The sequence below is a fragment of the Saccoglossus kowalevskii genome, chromosome 22 (genome assembly GCF_978046115.1).
Source record: "Saccoglossus kowalevskii chromosome 22, keSacKowa6.1, whole genome shotgun sequence".
Taxonomy (NCBI): Eukaryota; Metazoa; Hemichordata; class Enteropneusta; family Harrimaniidae; genus Saccoglossus; species Saccoglossus kowalevskii.
The window spans coordinates 12056916-12077492 of NC_140662.1; the positions used below are offsets into that span (position 1 = coordinate 12056916).

The 20577-nt window shown below is 32.8% G+C and overlaps 1 protein-coding gene across 1 annotated transcript; it reads left to right on the forward strand.

The window, feature by feature from the left end:
• Positions 1-2928: 2928 nt before the first annotated feature.
• On the forward strand, positions 2929-19761 carry LOC102807867 (putative protein PLEKHA9). The gene is made up of 9 exons (XM_006815770.3): positions 2929-3104; positions 4660-4782; positions 7911-8456; positions 9149-9252; positions 10707-10762; positions 13151-13275; positions 14288-14355; positions 16503-16564; positions 16740-19761. The coding sequence occupies exons 1-9, from the start codon at positions 3019-3021 to the stop codon at positions 16923-16925; spliced, it is 1356 nt and encodes a 451-aa protein (XP_006815833.2). The 5' UTR covers positions 2929-3018; the 3' UTR covers positions 16926-19761.
• Positions 19762-20577: the final 816 nt, after the last annotated feature.

Below are 20577 nucleotides of genomic sequence, written 5' to 3' on the forward strand. Positions count from 1 at the left end.
CAAACTCTTAAAAGTTAATGGCCCTGATAAAAAGTTAGCAGACTTAAATAAATACAACAATGTGAATAATGTTGTGTTTCCTTGACAACAATACTTGTGACAGAAAACATAAATAGTAATACCAACACAAAAGTGGTTTGTAGTTCCATTGTATTAGTGATACAATATTGCTTGTACTTCCACAGTGATAGTTTAGATGTATTAAGAATGAAGTTGAAAGTTTCCAGGAAGTTACATTCACACTTATTATTTTCATAGAAGAAATGTTGTAAACAATGTGATAATTTTATTGAAAAATGTAGATTAAAAATTAGAAAGTGATTTCAAAGTAACTATTTTTTATATTTTTCGATATCACCAGAAAATTGTGTTTGTTCTTACATTCATATAGTGAAATCGGTGAATTTAACAAAACTCGCTATGATTGTTACGTTCAAATACATTACATCGGAAATCTCTGAAAAAAAAATAAAAAGATCTGATACATGTACTCGTTTGGTTGATCAGTTTTTGCAGAATTAAAACAAATATATATACTACTTTGCATATCAATAGATGATACTTTAGTTGCTGTCATTTTCCTTAAATGATATTGACGCCCAGGAAATTATATATGATAGGACAACATCTAAATATGTTCTAAGACCATTCCATATATGACTGCGTGATTTATTATTTATTTAAAATAAATGGGAATATTAAACTATTTTATGCATGTTCGATTTATGATACAGCTCTGAATCTTTTAATAGATTAATTAGATTAATTAGATATACTATAAAATATTAAAAGGTTCATTTTGATCAACATATGCCAAAAAAACAATCCTCAATCATTACCATCATTTCATCCTCAAATTCGGAATGAGTATAAAATATCTTGCTATTGAGCTGCTGGCTTATTTTCACTGCAGGGGTTTCACTTCTTGTTGCATCTTTATTTTTCTGGAAATTTAGAGATCATGGTGAACTTCAGATCACCTTAGTCGTACTATTTTAGCCTTCCTCTCTTGAGATGGGTACTACCAATAACAAACTTACCTTGCGCATATTTCTAGTATTCGTTCTTACAATTTCGGGCAAAGAGGGCACCGTAACTTGCAGTAAATTGCCTTAGATCGGTGTTCGTCTTTAAATCCATAGAAAGTCCCTAGGACAGCTTATAATCGTTGCTGTCAGGCGATATTTGAATCCACTTTTGGCTTACGTTTTTGGTTGTATTTAAAAAATAAAAACGATGTAATTTGCTTAACAGAGAACGTGAAACCACAGTTAACCTCACCTTGCAATCGTTCAGGTCACCTCCCACGCACATCCACCAGTAATGCCAATGAGAAACACTGTTAGTACGACTTCAAAACAATTCCATATCATAGATGCAAACATTTGTTTATAATAAAATATACAGGTTTACTAGATAGTTTATTAACTTACCATTTATCCATTTATGATAGCCATTTCTCAAGGCCGTAGCTAGCGGGGGGGAGGTTTTTTTTAAAAAAACAACTTAAAATAGAAAAGTTTCGAGCAACCACGTACTTGGTTTGTACACGATTTGAAATAAAACAAGGTAAGCCAGTTGCGTGTACTTTTTTTTATATTTATTACTGAGCGCGTTGACACTTTGACGCACAGTAGGACAAACGTTACCTTCAAGTATTTCTGATTGACACGTCAGCCATGTCAGCTTCGAAGAAACGTGGCACACAATTGTCAATGTTGAATTTTATAGTACAAGCAGTAATGTGAGGAATACCAGTATGATTGATGTATGACGTCGCCCTGACAGTATGTATGGCAGTAAATTCAACTGAACGAAAAATCGATCACACTCGCCACAATCTGATGATATAAATCATTTAAATTACGGCTTCTCTCTTTTTGGAATATGTGGTGACCCTGAAAATGGCCGTTTAGTTTGGTTGACATGAAGCAACTAATCAAGCTCGATCACTTCATTATGATCTTCTTGGTGGTTGAGATTCCACAGGGTCTGCAACGGCGGCGGCGGGAAGCAATTGACACAATTTCGTAAACAATGCGGAATATATTCAAAAATAGTGAATGTATATTATCTTTTCTCGGATCATGTCATCCAAGATCTTGAGACGCGATTTGCTGATCATCACTGTGATCTGATAGCTGCACAAGCAATTTTACCATGCAACATTGGTCAGCTCACATCAACCCATGTGACCTCAAATAACAACAAAGGGATGATTTTTTGAATACTGAAATTGAGAAGTGGATAACAAAGTTCAGTGATACACTAATTGAGATAATGATGCTGCTTCATCTCTTGCTGTTTGTGATGTCAACTATTTCCCAGCCATCTACAGAATTCTCACAATGTTCTTTACAACACCTATCGGAAGCGTGTCATGTGAACGTTCTTTTTCTGCACTTCGGCGGGTGAAGTTATGGACACGATGTAGCATGGCTCAAGATAGACTCAGTGCTATCGCCAAAGTTGTAAACATAAACTGTGTATTTTACAACTATCAATTGTATTAATCAGTCCTGTACATTACATTAATGTTACTCCTATATAAAGATAGAACAAAAGTGTTTTGTATATATTCATAAAATATATCAAGATGATTTTATTATTAAAAATAGATATATATAACCCCCCCCCCATAGCCATTAACTTATGGTGCAACTGTACACCTCTACGCCTTCATACATTTATACGCAATTAAAAAATGCATTTGCTGCCCCCCTAGTGAAAAAAAGCTAGCTACGGCCCTGTTTCTGAATAGCTAATGGCTAATCTATTCTGAAAACCATTATGTGCCCATCATTAGCATTACCGGTATCGGCTTGAAATGTGCAATTTCTACCGCTGGTGGCGCTATGTAAAAAAAAGCCAAGGCCAGTCTGTAAATGTCAAGAAGGTTGAGCTCATTAGCATACAATAAGTCTACCCCGCTGTTTGTTCTTCGCTGCAAACTCGCTTTCATTCATTGGGTTCTATGCCCTTTGGCCAGTGTTGCATATTCCGTCACAGAGCTCGGAGATGACAGTATGGAATCAATGCAAGAGACATTGTTACAGACTTGACTCCAGACGACGCTTATACTGCACTTCGATCATGGCTCGTCGGTAAAGCGATTTAATAATTATAGTTTAATTTAAAGTTCAAATCGTTTTATCTGACATCCGATTATGGGTATGTGCATAAAATGGTATTATTAGACCAATGGTTTATATTGATGAGATGATCTCTGATTATAGAGTCTTTAAATTAGTATGACGGTATTATGGTCCATATTTTATTTACTGTGAAGTTCACTCGTGTCCCGTTGACTCGTACTGCAAGTTGCTTCACATTTATTCACTGGACTCGGTCATGAGTGCCTAGTCCCAAATTAAGCGCGTGTACACATAGCTCATTTGATTACTATACACACAACTTAAAACTTAACTCATCTCCGGATCTAGCTGCCTTGTCAGTCGAATATCTGCGGGCCAGCCAGATACCGACGACAAAAAACGGCCCTCAGGGAGCTATGATTCCACAGCTACTTAGAATCGCGCTTATGTGTTACCCGGTACGTCACAAAGCCCCCCTGGTTAGATACATATGCGACGAACCTGGGACGAATCATTCAAGGAACACGTATATAACAGATAGGATCGAGCATTTGAAATCGCGGTGGGTCGCCGGAAGATTTTTTGACAACAAATTTTGCCAAAAAATTGCATGCAGGAATATATACTGGAACATTCAGAAAATGTACAGATCATCAGATTAACACCGCAAAAATAGCCACCCCCGTGATTTCAAATGTCTCAACCCTATGGAGAATCTGGATCTTAACCTCCACGTCCGAAATGAAGAGGGTGAAAGACCTCTAGTGCGGGTTTCAACTCTAGATCTATAGCACGTGTACGACACATGCTTAAAACTATGATGCTTAGTTCAATAATAATAGCATATCTTTTGTACCTTGGACCAGTGAACTAAGTTCAACTTCTTCTGTTCCTTTGTTTTATGAAAGCAGTGTATTTGTCTTTTTTTTTCAAATATTAATTATCTCAAGACCATTGATGTTGAATTTCAAAATAATTAGTTTTTTTAGGGATTTAGAAAAAAAAAAATTTGTTTTTGCAATTTTTTTATCTTATGATGTCTGTCATTGCTCATGAGTAATCATAATGTTGACCCTGGATATTAGTATTAAAGTATGAGCAAGGAGAGTGTTTAACAACTTTGATCAAATGATATAATTAATTTGAAATTAATTTTCGCTGAAATAATAATTCAGTGAAAATAAAATCCAGCGAATATACCTTTTTTCTATATTTTACATTCAACTCGTCAGAAATCAGTGAAAATAAATTCCATATAAAACACCCAAAAAGTCTTTTCAGCGAGAATTAATTCCAGCTAAAAGTATTTTACAGTATGTGAATTGTCCTTATTAAACTCTCAGAGCCACCAGTTCTAATATTGTAACAACAAAAACTGTTTGTGTGGCTATAGTTTTCTTTGTGGCTATAACAATGAATTATTTTTTAGTGGCTGATACCAGGGGCAAATATATGATAAATGTACCAATGTCTAACAATGCAATAGTGAACTTTACAGTACTAGGTGTAAATTGATGTAGCTATATAATTCCTTTATTTTTATCTTATTTATAATGTTATTCAGCTGGAAATCTCTCATCGTGCTGTGCTGCCTGTTAGCGTCAACTGTATTCATACTATGGGAAACGTCACATGTACGGTCACCGAGGCACAGCATGAAAGCCATGCACGAGCCTCAAGTTTACAGGTAATATCCTAAACTTCATTGTTCTATGTAAAGTGATGAAACTATTGTATGTCAATATCGTCCATTATAAGAACTTGCCATACAAACTTTTTAAATTACCTATCGTAATTACTTTGTGCATATAAACATCTTTTACCACCTTTCGCAAAAAGAAAAAAAAAAACATACATAATTTTTTTTCATAAAAAATAATTTTGCCCAAATGTCCTCACGAATAGAAAATATTTTCATATTTGGTTCAAAATTTTTTAAAAAATGGACTGTTTACAGGAGTCATTTTTACATTTTACTTTAAGAAGCATACAAAGTGGGAATTCAGCTTTGAAGACAAAACAATGAGACAAAGCATATATAGACATACTGTAGACAACATTTATAAATAGTTTGTACATTCATTGTGTAGAGAAGTATTACCATACAATGGTGGCCTAATAAACATGGTGACTTACTTCTTTTTTGTGTGATTTACATACCTATATCAATGTATAAACACTGTTTCTTATAAATCTTAAATTGTTTTCATTTAACATTGTTATATAAAAGATATGAAATCATATTCTAACAAATGATTATTAAATATTTAATAATTATCAATATTTCATATTCCTGAATCATTATAATATGTTTTTAAAAATTGAAATTTTAAATATCTTATTATATGATTTTATAATACTGTATGCGGTCCGTTATTGAAATGCTGCATTCTCATTGGCTGAGCAGTACCATGTGCAGTGGTTTTATCAGATATCTGATATCTCGGCAGTGATTGAGGTCAATGGACGAACATTCAAACAAAACTGTGCATGATTCAGCAATATTCCATAATTTTCCGAAATTTGTATGGATCAACTAACTACAAACCTTTTGGGTTAAGAAATCCTGTTCGTTTTAATCTTGAATGAAATGTACCTACAGTATGTGCGTATGTTCGCATATTGTTTGCTCGTGAACTTCTATATCTATCTGAAACACAAGTGTCCACACTGTGACGATATTGTCTAAATACTTTTTCTCAAGCAACCACTGCATGTATATTCAATTTCATATTCAGTCCATTGTATTAAAATAGAAATAAAGAGCTCTATACTGCCCATGTTTGTGTTAGCAAGGCTTAATAATGGGCTTGACCACGTCTTGTTCATTATTGTACACATCCCCGGCCTTGCCCTGTTATCAGACAAAAATCATTAGTACGTTGTCCTTTAAACATCAAATACCAATTTGAACTTTGACCTGCGTGACCTTTCTCTCCATGTTCTTCTAGAAGATTCCTAAGAATATCAACTTTAAGAAAATACTGATCAGAATTTAGTCAAATTATTATCGATTATTAGTTATCAAACCTAGCAAATGTTTGTTTTTTTCAAGTAAGGAGTTCCGTGATTGGTTTGATGGTTAGGTGTTGAGGTGAGATAACCAATCATAGGCAATATCACGTCTAATCCATTTACACTGAACAACCACAGAGATTCTGTTGTCAAGATTGCTCTGGATGTAGTGAGATTAGAAAAACTGATTACTTAATTTGTTTAAAAATATTGTTGAGTACTATTTTTCTGATTACTGGTAGTCTAGACATTTTTATGTTATATTAGTTTGTGTAAATATGTCGAATTGTTGACAGGTAATTGACAATATATTTTGCAAATGTTGATCAAAATCTGTTCCAAATGGGTAATTATGCTAATTTTTTGGAAAATTAACAAACAAATTATAGAAATATCATTAAAATTTTGAAAAATGTTGAATTAAATTTTTAGGGAGGAAATATTGTGGTTTTTTAATGTTTGATCTCTGCTGATATAGGTGTGGAATATATTTGTTATATATGCCCCTTGAAATCTTCTGTTTCTACTGATTTGACAGCAATGTCATTGAACTCTGATGATTAATTTCTTCTAACCAGTACATATCTGGTGCTATTGATGATTAATAGTTGCCATTATTCATAATGTCTTTGTGAAGATGTCAATGTTGTTTTTACATGTTTATGAAATATTGATATTTACTAGATACAGGGCACTGATTATTCTGTTTACTGTGTTTAAGCGCATAATTTATGTTTTTGTTTTTTTCTTGCTTGAAACAAAAAATAAGCTGGATTTTGATGTTATTTTCATGTATGTAAATGATGTTTCATCAGTTAACTTAGATTATGGTAGTTTATTATTCTTTTTTTTCATCTTGACTTTTTGAATATACCGGTACTGTAAAACCATTTTGCTTCACTGGCATTTAATTTCACTATTTTATAAATTCTATTGTTATTTTATATGTTCATGTGGGTTTAATTTAACAGATTTTACTTACCAACAGAAATAGCAAAATTAAAAACGAGTGAATAATTAATAATTTACATTATAAAGTGTATCGGTAGCAATTGATAGATTAATGTATGCAATGTAAACCGTTTAGTCTTTGCTGGTTTTGAATTTGATGACCACAAGATGTCATCTAAGCTTTAGAAAAATCTATGAGTGCATCTGTCTGCAGTGATGGGGGTGAGCCTTACATATGGGGTGCATCTGCTCATATGAGGTCCTATGGTAATGCACTGAAGTCATGGAGACAGCCAATCAGTGATCACATAGAATTCTGTGCCGACCATGCAGTTGCATAGTGATTTATCAACTCATTCTTGAGTGTACTCAGAGTACCTGGACTTATAAGGCTATGTTCATGGGAACCTTTTGTCAATGTCAGTGTACTAACCCCTGAGTGACTACAAAATTTGTGCAATAAATTAAAGCGCGGTGGTCGTCACGGTTTATAAACATTGATTTTCCCACAATCCAATGTGCTCTTCAAATGGAAATCATAAGTATGAGGTTTAACCTGTGCATGACAAGCACTGAATACCACCGGCGACTCCTTCAATACCTTTCAATCACCTAAAATTACTAAATGAATGAAAGCCTGGAAACGTCTCAGTTAGTACTCGTTGATCTGCGTTGAAGTCGCCATCTTTGTTTATATGAGACCCATAAATCTTGTGCATGCGTGGCGCAACGACTGCCACCCTTTAAAGCAGCAAAATGAGTTTACTAAATTCCTCAGAGACTTTTACTCAAACTTTTACTTTCATTTCTTTGACGTTCATTTTTTTATACTTTTATATCTATCTATAGCATGCAGCAGCAGCTCACAGTGCATTCTGGGAAAATGAGGGAAAAACAAACCTCAGGAAATATTATTTATGAACAGCCAGAAAATGAAAAAATAACAGGGAATGAAAAATATGATGAGAGGAACAGAATTGTGGAACTACCAAAAACAGACATTAAGGAGAATGAAAGGAACGAGTTAAACAGTGATATGCCAAAAAAAGCATCTCGCCTTGTGGAAAATATTAAAAAAGAGCTTTTTGAACGAAAACCGCCCAATAAGCATATTGAAGTTCCCGAGGATTATGATGATGTGGAGGAAAGTGAGGAAGCGGCAAGGGAGGAAAATAGAGATGAAAATAACAATGGTGACGAAGAGAGGATGGAAGAAAGTGAACACAATGATGGCGGAAATGCAGAATCGAAAGATAATGTGTCAGTTAGAGATGAAATAGTTGAGGAGACGCATGATGGAGATGCAAAAGAGAATAACATTGATGTTGCCTTGGAGATGGATGAGAATGGTAACCACAGAGAGATCGAGACCTTTTTCACGCAAGTTGAGAGCACGTAAGTTTTTTGTCCCAACAATTTAAGTATGAATATATCATGATGCTACCATGAGGACACAGCAATGTATGCTCAACGGCGTCACTGAGATTGTATAATGGAACAACATAGTGTGGAGGTCAATAGCATTCTGTACTGTATTATTATACATCTTTTCTCTAGAATAGACGCCGATGCATTTAGAGACTGGTTTCTATTTCCATCTTACGCTATAGTACCTGTCTCTGCATCAATTGTAAACAAAGAAAATACGATGTCAATAAGCTGGAAAGCGTTCGACGTTTGTGAAATATTTCAAAATTTGTTGACAAGTTTTTGAACTAATGTACCATAGATTCTGTGAATTCTATCGTTTTTGGTGCCACACGTATAACATTGAAGGGCAGTGGTTGTCGCACCACGTCCTGTTTGATATGGGAGTCATAGCAACATGTGACATATGTATGTTGTTCGTTTACATGAAATTTGAAGACGCACTGTGCTGCAACCACTGCGCTTTAATATATAATAAGTGAAAAACTTGTAATAATTTTGATTTGGAAACATTTGTATTTTGTTCATGATGCTGAGCAAATCATTGAATTACTAAGGTCTCTTAAAAACCTCTTCAAATATAATTGAAAACTAAAAATACATTATAATTTTTATAATATAAAAATTGAAGAAATTATATGAATACTAATTTGTTGCAGTTTTGGAGATGTTGTGTTATTTGAGGATCCTGAACTTGGTATTCAAGACGCAATTCCTGTGAAGTCATTCCTTCAGGCAAATGAAGATTTTTTACCGTTGTGTGGTAAGTTTAAATTTGGTTGTATTTCATTCAAAATTGATGTACCGGTAACAAAATATCTTCAGATAAGGAAAACCAGAATTCATCAGATTTCAAATTTTCTGGGATTATCTTGTCTGTTCCACACCAGCCAATAAGTGTACAGCCTGGTGACTCATCACAAGTTGCATGTCACATTTTCATCCAAAAAAAATGGCATCAAATGACAGGTTGGAGATTGACCAATGGCAAACAGTAGGCAGTGTGCACTATAAATAGGCCTTAGCCTTTTCAATACCAAACTTTCTCGCTCAAATTTTCTACACTTTTTTAGCTCTTCTGTTGATGAGCGGAGCTTATCTTATGTCCGTCGACGTCCGTCTGTCGCATACGACTTATTTACCACTTCCGTGTCACTGAGAATGTTCTAGAACCGTACTGTGTCTGGGTGGAATATTCTAGATTTTGTTTAGAAACTGGTTGAATCGGTAATAGAACACTGTAGGAGGCAATAGAAGGTAATGGAACATTCTAGAAATTTGTAGTAAGTTCCAGACTCATTATCGTACATCGGCCGCGTCAACTTTTTACTTTTTGACTTGTTTTTGAAAAACTGCTTTGATACTTGGTGTATATGTACCGTACCTTGGGTAGGCCTCTCTTAGATTTGTTTATTTCGTGATGATATCTTCAATTCCCTAAATTTGGTGAATATTTTTGTCATTTGGGGTAAAAAGTGATATTATTGACTTCTTGTTAAAAACCGCAAGTCCTATTGCTTTGATATTATATATATAGGCACTACATGTGGTCCTCTCTCAGATTTGTTCATTTTGTGTTGATATCTTCATTTTGTGTTGATATCTTCAAAAACTGCAAGACTGATTGCTTTGATATAACATATATGGGTACTACGTGTAAACATCTCTCAGATTTGTTCATTTCATTATGATATTTTCAATTCTCTAATTTTGGTGAATATTTTTGTCATTTCTGGTAAAAATAATAATTTTGACTTGTTAAAAACCGCAAGTCCGATTGCTTTGATAGAACATATATAGGTACTACATGTAGACCTTTCTCAGATTTGTTCATTTTGTAATGATATCTTCAAATCTCTAATTTTAATGATTATTTTTGTCTTTTTTGGTAAAAAGTGATATTTTTTACTTCTTGTTGAAAACAGATAGTTTGATCGCTTTGATACTATACATATTATTTATTTTCTAATGATATCTTCAATTCTTTAATTGAAATGTGCAATAATGGAGCTATCTCAGCCGACAGGCTGCTTGTTAATATACAGTAGAATGTTTGTTTCCCCATAATGCACTGCAAATATGTGCAGTACTAATTACTCATTATAGTGAAATATTTGAATTCAGCACAAACCTTATTAATTTTTATCTATAACATTATGACACTTGTATTAAATCATATCATATTTGTATGTCATACAAGTTTTGCTTTTTTTGCAGATCACTTTGGTCGTGCATTTGGAAAAGCAAGGAGTGACTTGGTGCTGAACTTTGAAGTATGTATCTTAGGCCCTGTCTGCTTAATAAAGTGTGTAATAATTAATGAAACATTTGTAATCATGGTGGTCATATATAGGCTACTAGTTTGATAAAAGTTAATACACTTTTATTATTGGTTAATAAATCATCAACTGTATTAATCAGCCAAGGTCTGACATTTGGATTAATCAATTTTATGTAGGTATGTTTACATTGCATGTCAAATACACTTTATTTCACCTGGAATTAATTTTCGCCATTTTGGGTGTTTTGTATGGATTTTATTTTCACTGATTTTTGACAAGTTGAATGTAAATAACAAGATTTCATTTTCACTGAATTATTCCTTCTGTGAAAATTAATTTCAAGCGAAAATAAAGTTTTAACAGTATATTGTAAGCTTGAGTATGCTGTGCTGACGATTGATATATGCATTGTATGTGACAATGATGCTACGCCTATGTGCGATTTGTGTTGATAAACATTAATTTTTAGTCCCTGTTCGGATACAGTCCAAAAACGGGGACTTACATGTATGTTTTGACCTCCGTGCGTGCGTCTGTGCGTGCGTCCGGACCTGTATCTTAGAAATGCCTGGACCAATCACAATCAAACTTAACACATACATCATACATGATATTATACATGTGCACATCAATTTGTTTCACGATCTGATTCAAGATGGCCGAATGGCGGCCATTTTTGAGCTAAAAATTTTCAAAATCAAGCATTTCTCGGCTGTTTACAGATGGATTTTGTTCAAACTTGGTATATACATTAGACATTATAGGACCTTGATGCACATCATTTTGTTTCAGGATCTGATTCAAGAAGGCCGAATGGTGGCCATTTTTGTGCTAAAAAATCCTAAAAATCAAGCATTTCTCGGCTGTTTACAGATGGATTTTGTTCAAACTTGGTATATACATTAGACGAGATATGGGACCTTGATGCAAATAACTTTGTTTTTTAGATAAGATTCAAAATGGCTGACTGGCGGCCATTTTGTTTTAATGATTGTGGCTCTCGTGCCATATCTCTGACTTGCTTTCACTGATTATATTCAAATTTGAAATATTCATTATACATGATGTCATAGATAGACAGATATATTGGTTTGATGATCCTATTCAAAATACCCAAATGGTGGTCATTTTTGTGCTAAAAAATCATTATATATCAAGCATTTCTGGCATTTATGGATGGATTTCGTTCAAACTTGGTACATACATTACACGGGTTCCTGATGCACGTCATTTTATTTTTCAGATTGGATTCAAAATGGCTGACTGACGGCCATTCTGCTTTAATGATTGGGGTTCTAGAGCCATATCTCTTAAATGCTTTGACTGATTATATTCAAATTTTATATATTCGTTATACATCATGTTATATATATAAATGTATTCAAAATGACTGATTTTGAATGCTGTTCCAGAGCAATATCTCTCAATATGGACAAGTACTTGTTTGACGATCAGATACAAATGTCAATCATTTTAATGTTAAAATATCATATTCCTGACATGGTTATATTCCAGCTATTCTACTATGTTCCATAATCCAATGAGTTCGCCCAGTAATATGCATGAACATTGAATTGTTCCAATCTGGATACGATGTGTACTAAATACTAAATTTAATTGAAATACCGGTAATCATTAATGCATTTCATCCATCCTAGGAATTGCCTAGTTTGTAACATCTTTTTTTTTACAGGTTGATCTGTTAAATACTCGCCATCTGGTTTCCATAGAGCTTGCATGGCATATTGACCACTGCGTTTTTAATAATTAATATACAGGCTAAAAATAATAAACTGAAAATGTAATTAAATAAGTAATTTGCCAAATCATGCATCTTTGTATACAAAAAAATTTCAAATGAAAAAAAACAACACTACCTGGTAATTATCATTAGTAAATTAACTTAATCAGTATTAGACTGTCGACAGTCTTAAGGTCTGATTTCTTAGTATACTAAATCGAAATGTTTGCGAGAAATGTCGCTTGTAAATGCCCTCACGCAACATTAAGTGGTTTTCCATCGGTACTGAACAGAGAATGATTAGTATATTTTAGTATACCGGTACTAACAAATTAGGCCCGAAGACTGTCGACAGTCTAATTGTGTATGTCAAAACATGATATCCATTACAAATACTGCAAATCATGTAAATTTCTCAAGAGGCATATTTTGTAGCAGAGGATATTTTTGTGGTCATACAACATATGAATGGAGTGACAAGTATTTTTGAAACTTTTGCCCTCATGAATGTCGTAAAATCCTCAAATCGCTAAATTTTCTAGCAGGGAAAATTAAGTCGTTATAAGTATTACATTAAAAATTTCAAGCAGATTTTATTTTCAAAAAATTTATTATTACAATTTTGTTTATATTTTCAGAGAATCAGAACTCGATATAATGAAAATCCAGAATTATACACCAATTTGCAACGTCTTATTAACGTTGAGTTTGAAATGAAAGAAGACGATCAAGTTGCTACAAAAGGGATCAGATTCCTGAAAAGGTAGGAATAACAATTTTAAAGCGGGGGAGTCGTCACCTACGCATGCGCCAGATGGCCATAGCGTGTCATTGTTTATAAACAAGCGTCTATCCATGAGGCTTTGCGTTATTAGCGAGTGTTGTTATCATCGATTGGTTCTCAATTCCTGCATGTGTACAGGTGACGACCTTCCCGCTTTAAATATCTGTTTTTGCTCATAATGGTCATTCATTCAGACTATATTCTAAATTCTGAAATGTAACTTTCAGAATTTTTCAGTTGATTTTGTGTATCAGTGTTTCGGAATAAACTATCTTGTACAAGACCAAATAAATAGGATTGTTTCTTGTCATTGTTTGCGTCAGTTTAAAACAGGAACATCTCACATTTTTGTGAAGTGTGCCATATACAGAAGAGTATGGAAATGATTGTTTTTTTGTTTCAGAAGATGTTTTGTCAATTCAAATCTTTAATACATGTATATGAAAACATTTTTATTAAATGATAAACATTGAACTTTAATACTTCGTAGTATAGATATTAAATAATCTTATAACTGTCAGTGGTCATCGCATCGCACAAGTGTTTGTGTTGATAAACATTGATTTTCCCACAATCCAATGCCCTCTTCTAGTGAAAATCACAAGTATGAGTTTTGACCTGAGCACGATTTGCAGTAATTACCGCCGGTGACTCCTTCGATACCTTCCAATCACCTAAAAAATACCTAATTACACTTGGTAATGTTTTAATTTGTACTCGTTGGGCTGCGCAACAGTCAAAGTCGCCATCTTTGTTTATATATCTCGTACATGCGTGGCACAACGACCATTGCCCTTTAATACAAAAAAATAAAAAAACGAGTCATCGCATGAATATTTTAGTAATTTATTATTTAAATTGTCTGTTAATCTTGAACTTATATTTGAATTTATCACTTACAGAACAATAACAAAATGTTAACTGACTTATTATTTGACCAGAAACCTGAATATTTGTTTCACCCTAATTTTAATGTATGTGTGATTTTCAGATCAATGGAATTTCTGTATCAATTGATGAAATATATAGAATCTGGTATAGAATTACATGAAGCGGCAAGTGAGTACTTTTTATAAACTAAGATTTGTTATCTTATGATGCGACATAAATTATAAGCCACAAAATTGTCATCAATGTGAAAAGACAATGTCATCAAAAATGCACATTTGTGCATTCTTCTCTTCTATTAATGCTCAAACCTTTCATGTAGGTGTGAGTAGGCCCTCATCGACCAAATAGCATCAGACCTCACTAACACCTGACAGAATAGCGTATGTCTCGTCGGCAAGATCAATACTGCGAATTCGTAAAGTTCACGCCTTCTTGCAATGAGTTTCAATGTCTGTTCATTTTGGTGGTCATGGTAACACCGTCAATCAAAGCCGTGTTTGCATTGTCGGCAAAAATCACAGACTGTTTTCAACAAGATGATAAACATTGGGTGAAAATTTGTCAGCAGCTTATCACACATTATGTCAACAAACAAATAAACTCTGCAGTTAATGGTTACCCTTTGATGGCTGTCACTATCTGACGTTCCTGCAATTTGTTTGGTACCGAGAAAAAATCATTGAGGGAAGTGAAAAACTACATCGTTCTGTCAGGCGTGTGTTGGGTTTGGAGCTCCGCTGATGGTGCAACTCACACGATCTCATCAGGCTATTATTGGTCTTGTCTAAAAAAAATTTCAGCTTCCAACTTTTTTTTTAATTTGTATGAAACATGTGCATTTTGGTCATTCTGTGCATGTTTTGAACGTCTGTCAGTTAGCTCAAGTTGGTTCGAAAGTTAAATAATAAAAATAAATAGCCAATGTCAATAGAGTAGTCAAGGTGTTAAAAATAGAGAAAGTAAAATAATAAGTAATACCAAAGTATGTCTCTAACCCAATCCCTAATATTACATGTGATAATGTAAATAAATTAAATCCATTAAGTATTCATGTTTTCCTAGTTAAGGAATGGGATATTTGTTGTTGTACTTAACAAAGGAGCTAAGCACTAAACACAAGAGGAAGTTTATTAGCTTAAAGTAGGATTTAGATCGTGTGATAATCCAAATCTGCCTTAGTAGTATTGTAATCAGAAATTTTCATAGGCTGGTCTTTACCTATGTCACACACACTATATGATGTATGCCATCAACCTAAAAAGATTTTTACTATGACCAAGCATAATTTTGACAATACTGTAAAATACTTTATTTTAGCTGGAATTAATTTTCGCTGAAAAGACTTTTTGGGTGATTTGTACAGAATATATTTTCACTGATTTTCAACGAGTTGAATGTAAAATATAGGAAAAAAGGTATATTCGCTGGATTTTATTTTCACTGAATCATTCCTTCAGCGAAAATAAATTCCAAGCGAAAATAAAGTATTTTACAGTATTTGAATTTATTTGCTTGCTTTTAGGAGAAGTCAAAAAACTGATTGCTATCCACCATATTTGTAAACATTTATTTGTGTGAGTGTAGCTATGAAATTACTGTAGCATTATGATTATTCACTGAAATATACCTAAATTTTACTCTGTGATATAGATGATGTCATGTGACAATCAAATACCTCAAATTACTGGAAATGGCTCTATGGCTTGTTTGCTTTATTCCCAGAATATTATGCAAGGAGTGTGAACAGTCTAATTGTCAGAACACTTAAATTTTGTCAAAAAACTTAAAAATATTTTTTCATTTATTTAATTATAAGTCATGTCATGTTAAATAAGTGATTATCTATAGTAGATATATTTAGATTTTTTTTATCACAAATAAAGTAGTTTCTCTCTAAAAAAAAAAAGTACTAGGTGAAATCAGCCAAAATTCCTATTAAAGTTTTCTTGATACTTTTACAATTTAGAGAATTGAGATCCTGCTTCTTATCATAATAATTAAAAAATAAATTTTGTGAAGGTGTTACCATAGTAACACATCTTGTGGTTATGAGCATTTTATGATTACATTTATCTCCAGTTGCCTTCAAAAACATAGCAACAACACAACAAATACCCCCCCCCTCTGCTCTACACTGTAACAAGACGCTTTAAAGATCCAACTGTTTCAAAATTTTCCCACATTCCCTCAGGTTTATGTATATTTGTCATGTTAATTGAAATGATTTACATTATATTTTACCATGTGTGTGTTTGGTATTCTGTGAAGTTATACATGTGATATGAAATTTACGTATTTTATATTTATCTTGTCAGATAGGGCTTATGACGAAACTCTGCTTCCCTATCATAATTGGTTCGTCCAGAAAATTTTCAGGGTGAGTTTTAATTCTCTCCAATTAATTAATTAATTAATTTACATAACACAATCAGTAGCAATTAATTTTTTACTGATTTCTTGTGATTTGAAAAATTTATTGTTGTGAAATAAAACCACATTTTTACATATACTTTAGAAGTATATAGTTATTTTCAATTCTCTCATTTTCACAGGTCGGTTTTATTGCTTTGGTGAATCGCAGAAATTTCTTAGACAGCTTGGCCGTCAATTCCAAGGACAATGAAGATCCTCATTATGATGAACTTCTTTTTAAACAAATGGACAAATATTTGTTGGATATCAAGACCATACTTGATATTTTAAGGAAATACTTTGAAGATTACCACATTGAAACATAGTTGTACTCTGGTGACCTTGCCCTTTGTTATATAATATTATTCTCTTATCATAGTTTGTTTCAATATGAAAATTCATTGTCATAATTAATTTTGAATACAAACAGGTTTTGAGATGTATACAACAGCGGGGAAACAGTCTACTGAATATCCTTGATTGATGTAAATATCTTCCAAAAACATTGGTGACTAATTTGTTTAATTATTTTAAGGGACATCATTTCTAGCTTTATTCAAAGTAATTCAGATATTTTAGTATAAAACAAATGCCTCATCTCAGAAAAAAGTGCTGCATTTAGACCTTTATTGTGTGACTACTGTATTATATGAAAAGTAAACAGAAGAATCATACTGAATTCTGGGTAAAACTTTAGTTTGTAAACAACAACATATCTCATTCACATGCAGTGTTTGAAGATGTACATTCTCAGGAGGCAACAGTACTGTTGACTTCTCTCTGTACTGGACACCAACAAACTTTTTTAGAAACATGGTACTAGTACATACAACGTACTTCAAGGCCGAAGTTGATTTGCATACAAAGCAGAGCTTGCAACATGATAGTTACCTGAAAGGGCGCTTTTTACTTTACAAATAATACTGTCGTGGTACAATGAATATAATGAGGCAGTTCATATTATTAAATCATTAATTTTTGACAGATACCTGTACAAAATCCAGCTAAGATTTTCTGTTATCTTGCATGTTTTACAATTCTGTACACGTCTAAATGCAGCACTTTTTTTCTGAGATGAGGCATTTGTTTTTATACTAAAATGTCTGAATTACTTTGAATAATACTAATACAGAAGTTTAACACCCAATTCATAGGAGTGCTTATTATATTGATAATTTGACATTATTGGTAGGTTTGCAAATGTGTATCAGACAGTGCGACAACTCTCTCCATGAGTTGGCATTGAAACCCAGTCTAGTAATCCCATGGAATTTGGGAGATACATTACCAAGGATATTATTACAAGATAAATGATTTGCTTCATTGAACACATACAACAATGCATATTTCCACTGAGATAAGTGACCTTTGTATGTGTATCACCAGTGATAAGTCAAGTAGAAACAGTCAAAATATTTTATCAGATTTTCTCAATTTTTGCATGATATTTTCATACAGGACATCTGTCATTCATACTGATGAATAAGGTGACCAAGTTTGATAAAGTTTGGAATAGAATTAGTAAAGTTATTGTGCCACAATAACAATTATTAACGACGATTACAACAACGACAATGCCAGACAGACAGAAATGTTTCCCCTAATATATCTTTTCCTTCCATCTTTGATGGTACGGGTAAGGTAAAAATGAGACAAATGTTTTAAGTAATGGAAGAGGGGGTTCATCTGAGGTTTTTATTAATTTACACAGTGGAGTAAAGAAATGCTGAACTATTCTTTACACTCAGGCTATTGTTGAGCTAAGTCTATTTTTTTGCGATCGGGAATAGCACGGAAATATTTAGACTATTTGTATACATATAGATTTATATTTATGTACAGAATATTTTTAATGAATTGATATCCTCATTATTTTGAAAGGCTGTGAATGATTAAAACATTCACACAGCAAACGTAATCTTTTTCATTAGACATCATCAGCTTACTCTCACCTCCCTGAATGAATGTTTCCAAGTGTGAAATAAATATAACTATTATTGAATTAACCATATAATAAAACAACAAACATAGTGAGATTTTTGTATCCAATAATTAAAAATCCTTTTTAACCCCCCCCCTAAATGAGAAGATTACAGTTGTTGTGTTTGTGTTTTATCCACCACCCTTAATGTTAATGCTAAGTTGATATTTTAAATGGAAAACTATTGTAATTAACAGTCAAGCGCCATCATAGGTGTAAATTTTATAACGTTTGGTTTTTTTTTGTACTGATTGTTAGGATAATATATATTATTGGAGAACAATTTAATAATTTTTACAGTTTTGTTATTTTAGAATGCAGGAACACAACACACAATGTGATCAAAGAAAAGATTAGGGAAGTATTGTAACAGAGGCGCTTGTGTACAAGCTGGGTTCCCAATTGAAAATTATGTTCCCAGCAATCTTGCAATGCCCCTACAATGTAAAGTGAAAAACAGATTATTTACCATAATAATCACACAGTTTTTTTTCTTTTAAGGGTACACACCCGACTTTCAGCTTAGGGATGTTTGAGCTTGCTCAGCACATTTTAGAATTACATTGTGTTCAAGATCTTGGGAGTTTACTCTAATATATACATAAAAAATAGTGAACAGTTCCATATTTTTCCATTAAAAGTAAATCTATGACAGAATAGCACATATCCCCAAATCATGAGTTTATTATAGATAGAGTCATTAAAATATGATTTTTTTTGAGCATATGCATATTGAGAAAATATGGCATATTAATTAACATTAAATAATTAGAATCTACCTAAAAACAACAATATTATTTGAGAAATATATTTTCACTGATTTTTTTTGCCATGAAAACTGTTCTCTATATTGTATTTTCATTTCAGCGGGCAAGTATACTACAGTTGAATTCTTTTTTTCTGAAAACAGCTTTTTTTTGTGTTAGAGACGGCATATTTACAAATCTATAAATATAGAACTTTCCTGTAAGTAGATTTTTCCTGAACAGACTTCATTAAAAAAAAAATTTGTAAGTGAAAGTACAGATTAAACTTCATCTATGATGGGTGAAATGTAAATTTCTTTGAAGAAGATGAAATTAAATTTTACTTGTTATAAGATTATGCAAATATATTTTTAACATTTTTATTTTATTTTTTAAGATTGTATAAAGATTACAAAATAAATGAACTTTAGAAAATTTTATATTCTATGGATTTTGCATTAAACATGTTTGAGGATTGAAATAATTTTGACTGAATTGGTAATTAAATGATTTTTTTTATCCTTTTCATTAACAGAAAAAGCAAAATTAAAAACAATTGAAAGATCACAAAGACAATCCACCCATCATTGAAATGAGCGTGTTTATGCATTTGGACATGCTTCAGTGGAGTGTTTCACTTTATATTTAGAAACTTTGGCAGAAAACTCAAATATTCTCAATTACTTTCATAAACGAAACAGAATAAAAAAAAAATTGGAAAAGTTGCCACTAGAGGGCAGACACTGATTGTATAAATATTGTCACAAGAGGGCGCCGTTGTATAACAGTTGTTCACATTCTACTAAAGTAGGAGTCTTTACCAGTACATGCAACAGATTGGCATAGCATGTCATTTGTTACAAATAAGGATCTACCCATGGTCTTTGGATTTTAGTGTTTTGTTATCATCACTTAGGACTCAATTCCCAGATGTGACCAACATGACAACTGCTCCCCTCTATAAATTGATCAATTCTTGACATTTCTAAGTGACAAACACATATTCTGTCACACATTTCTAGACAAGACAGAGGGAAATAACTATACAGAAGCATTATTTGTTTCAAATATTTCTCTAATGTTTATATAGCTAAACAGGATTCGAAATACATGTAATGATCATAAACGAAACAGAATCCAAAAAGATTGGAAAAGTTGCCACTAGAGGGCAGACACTTATTATATAAATATAGTCACAAGAGGGCGCAATTGTATAACATTTGTTCACATTTTACTACTGGTAAAGTATGG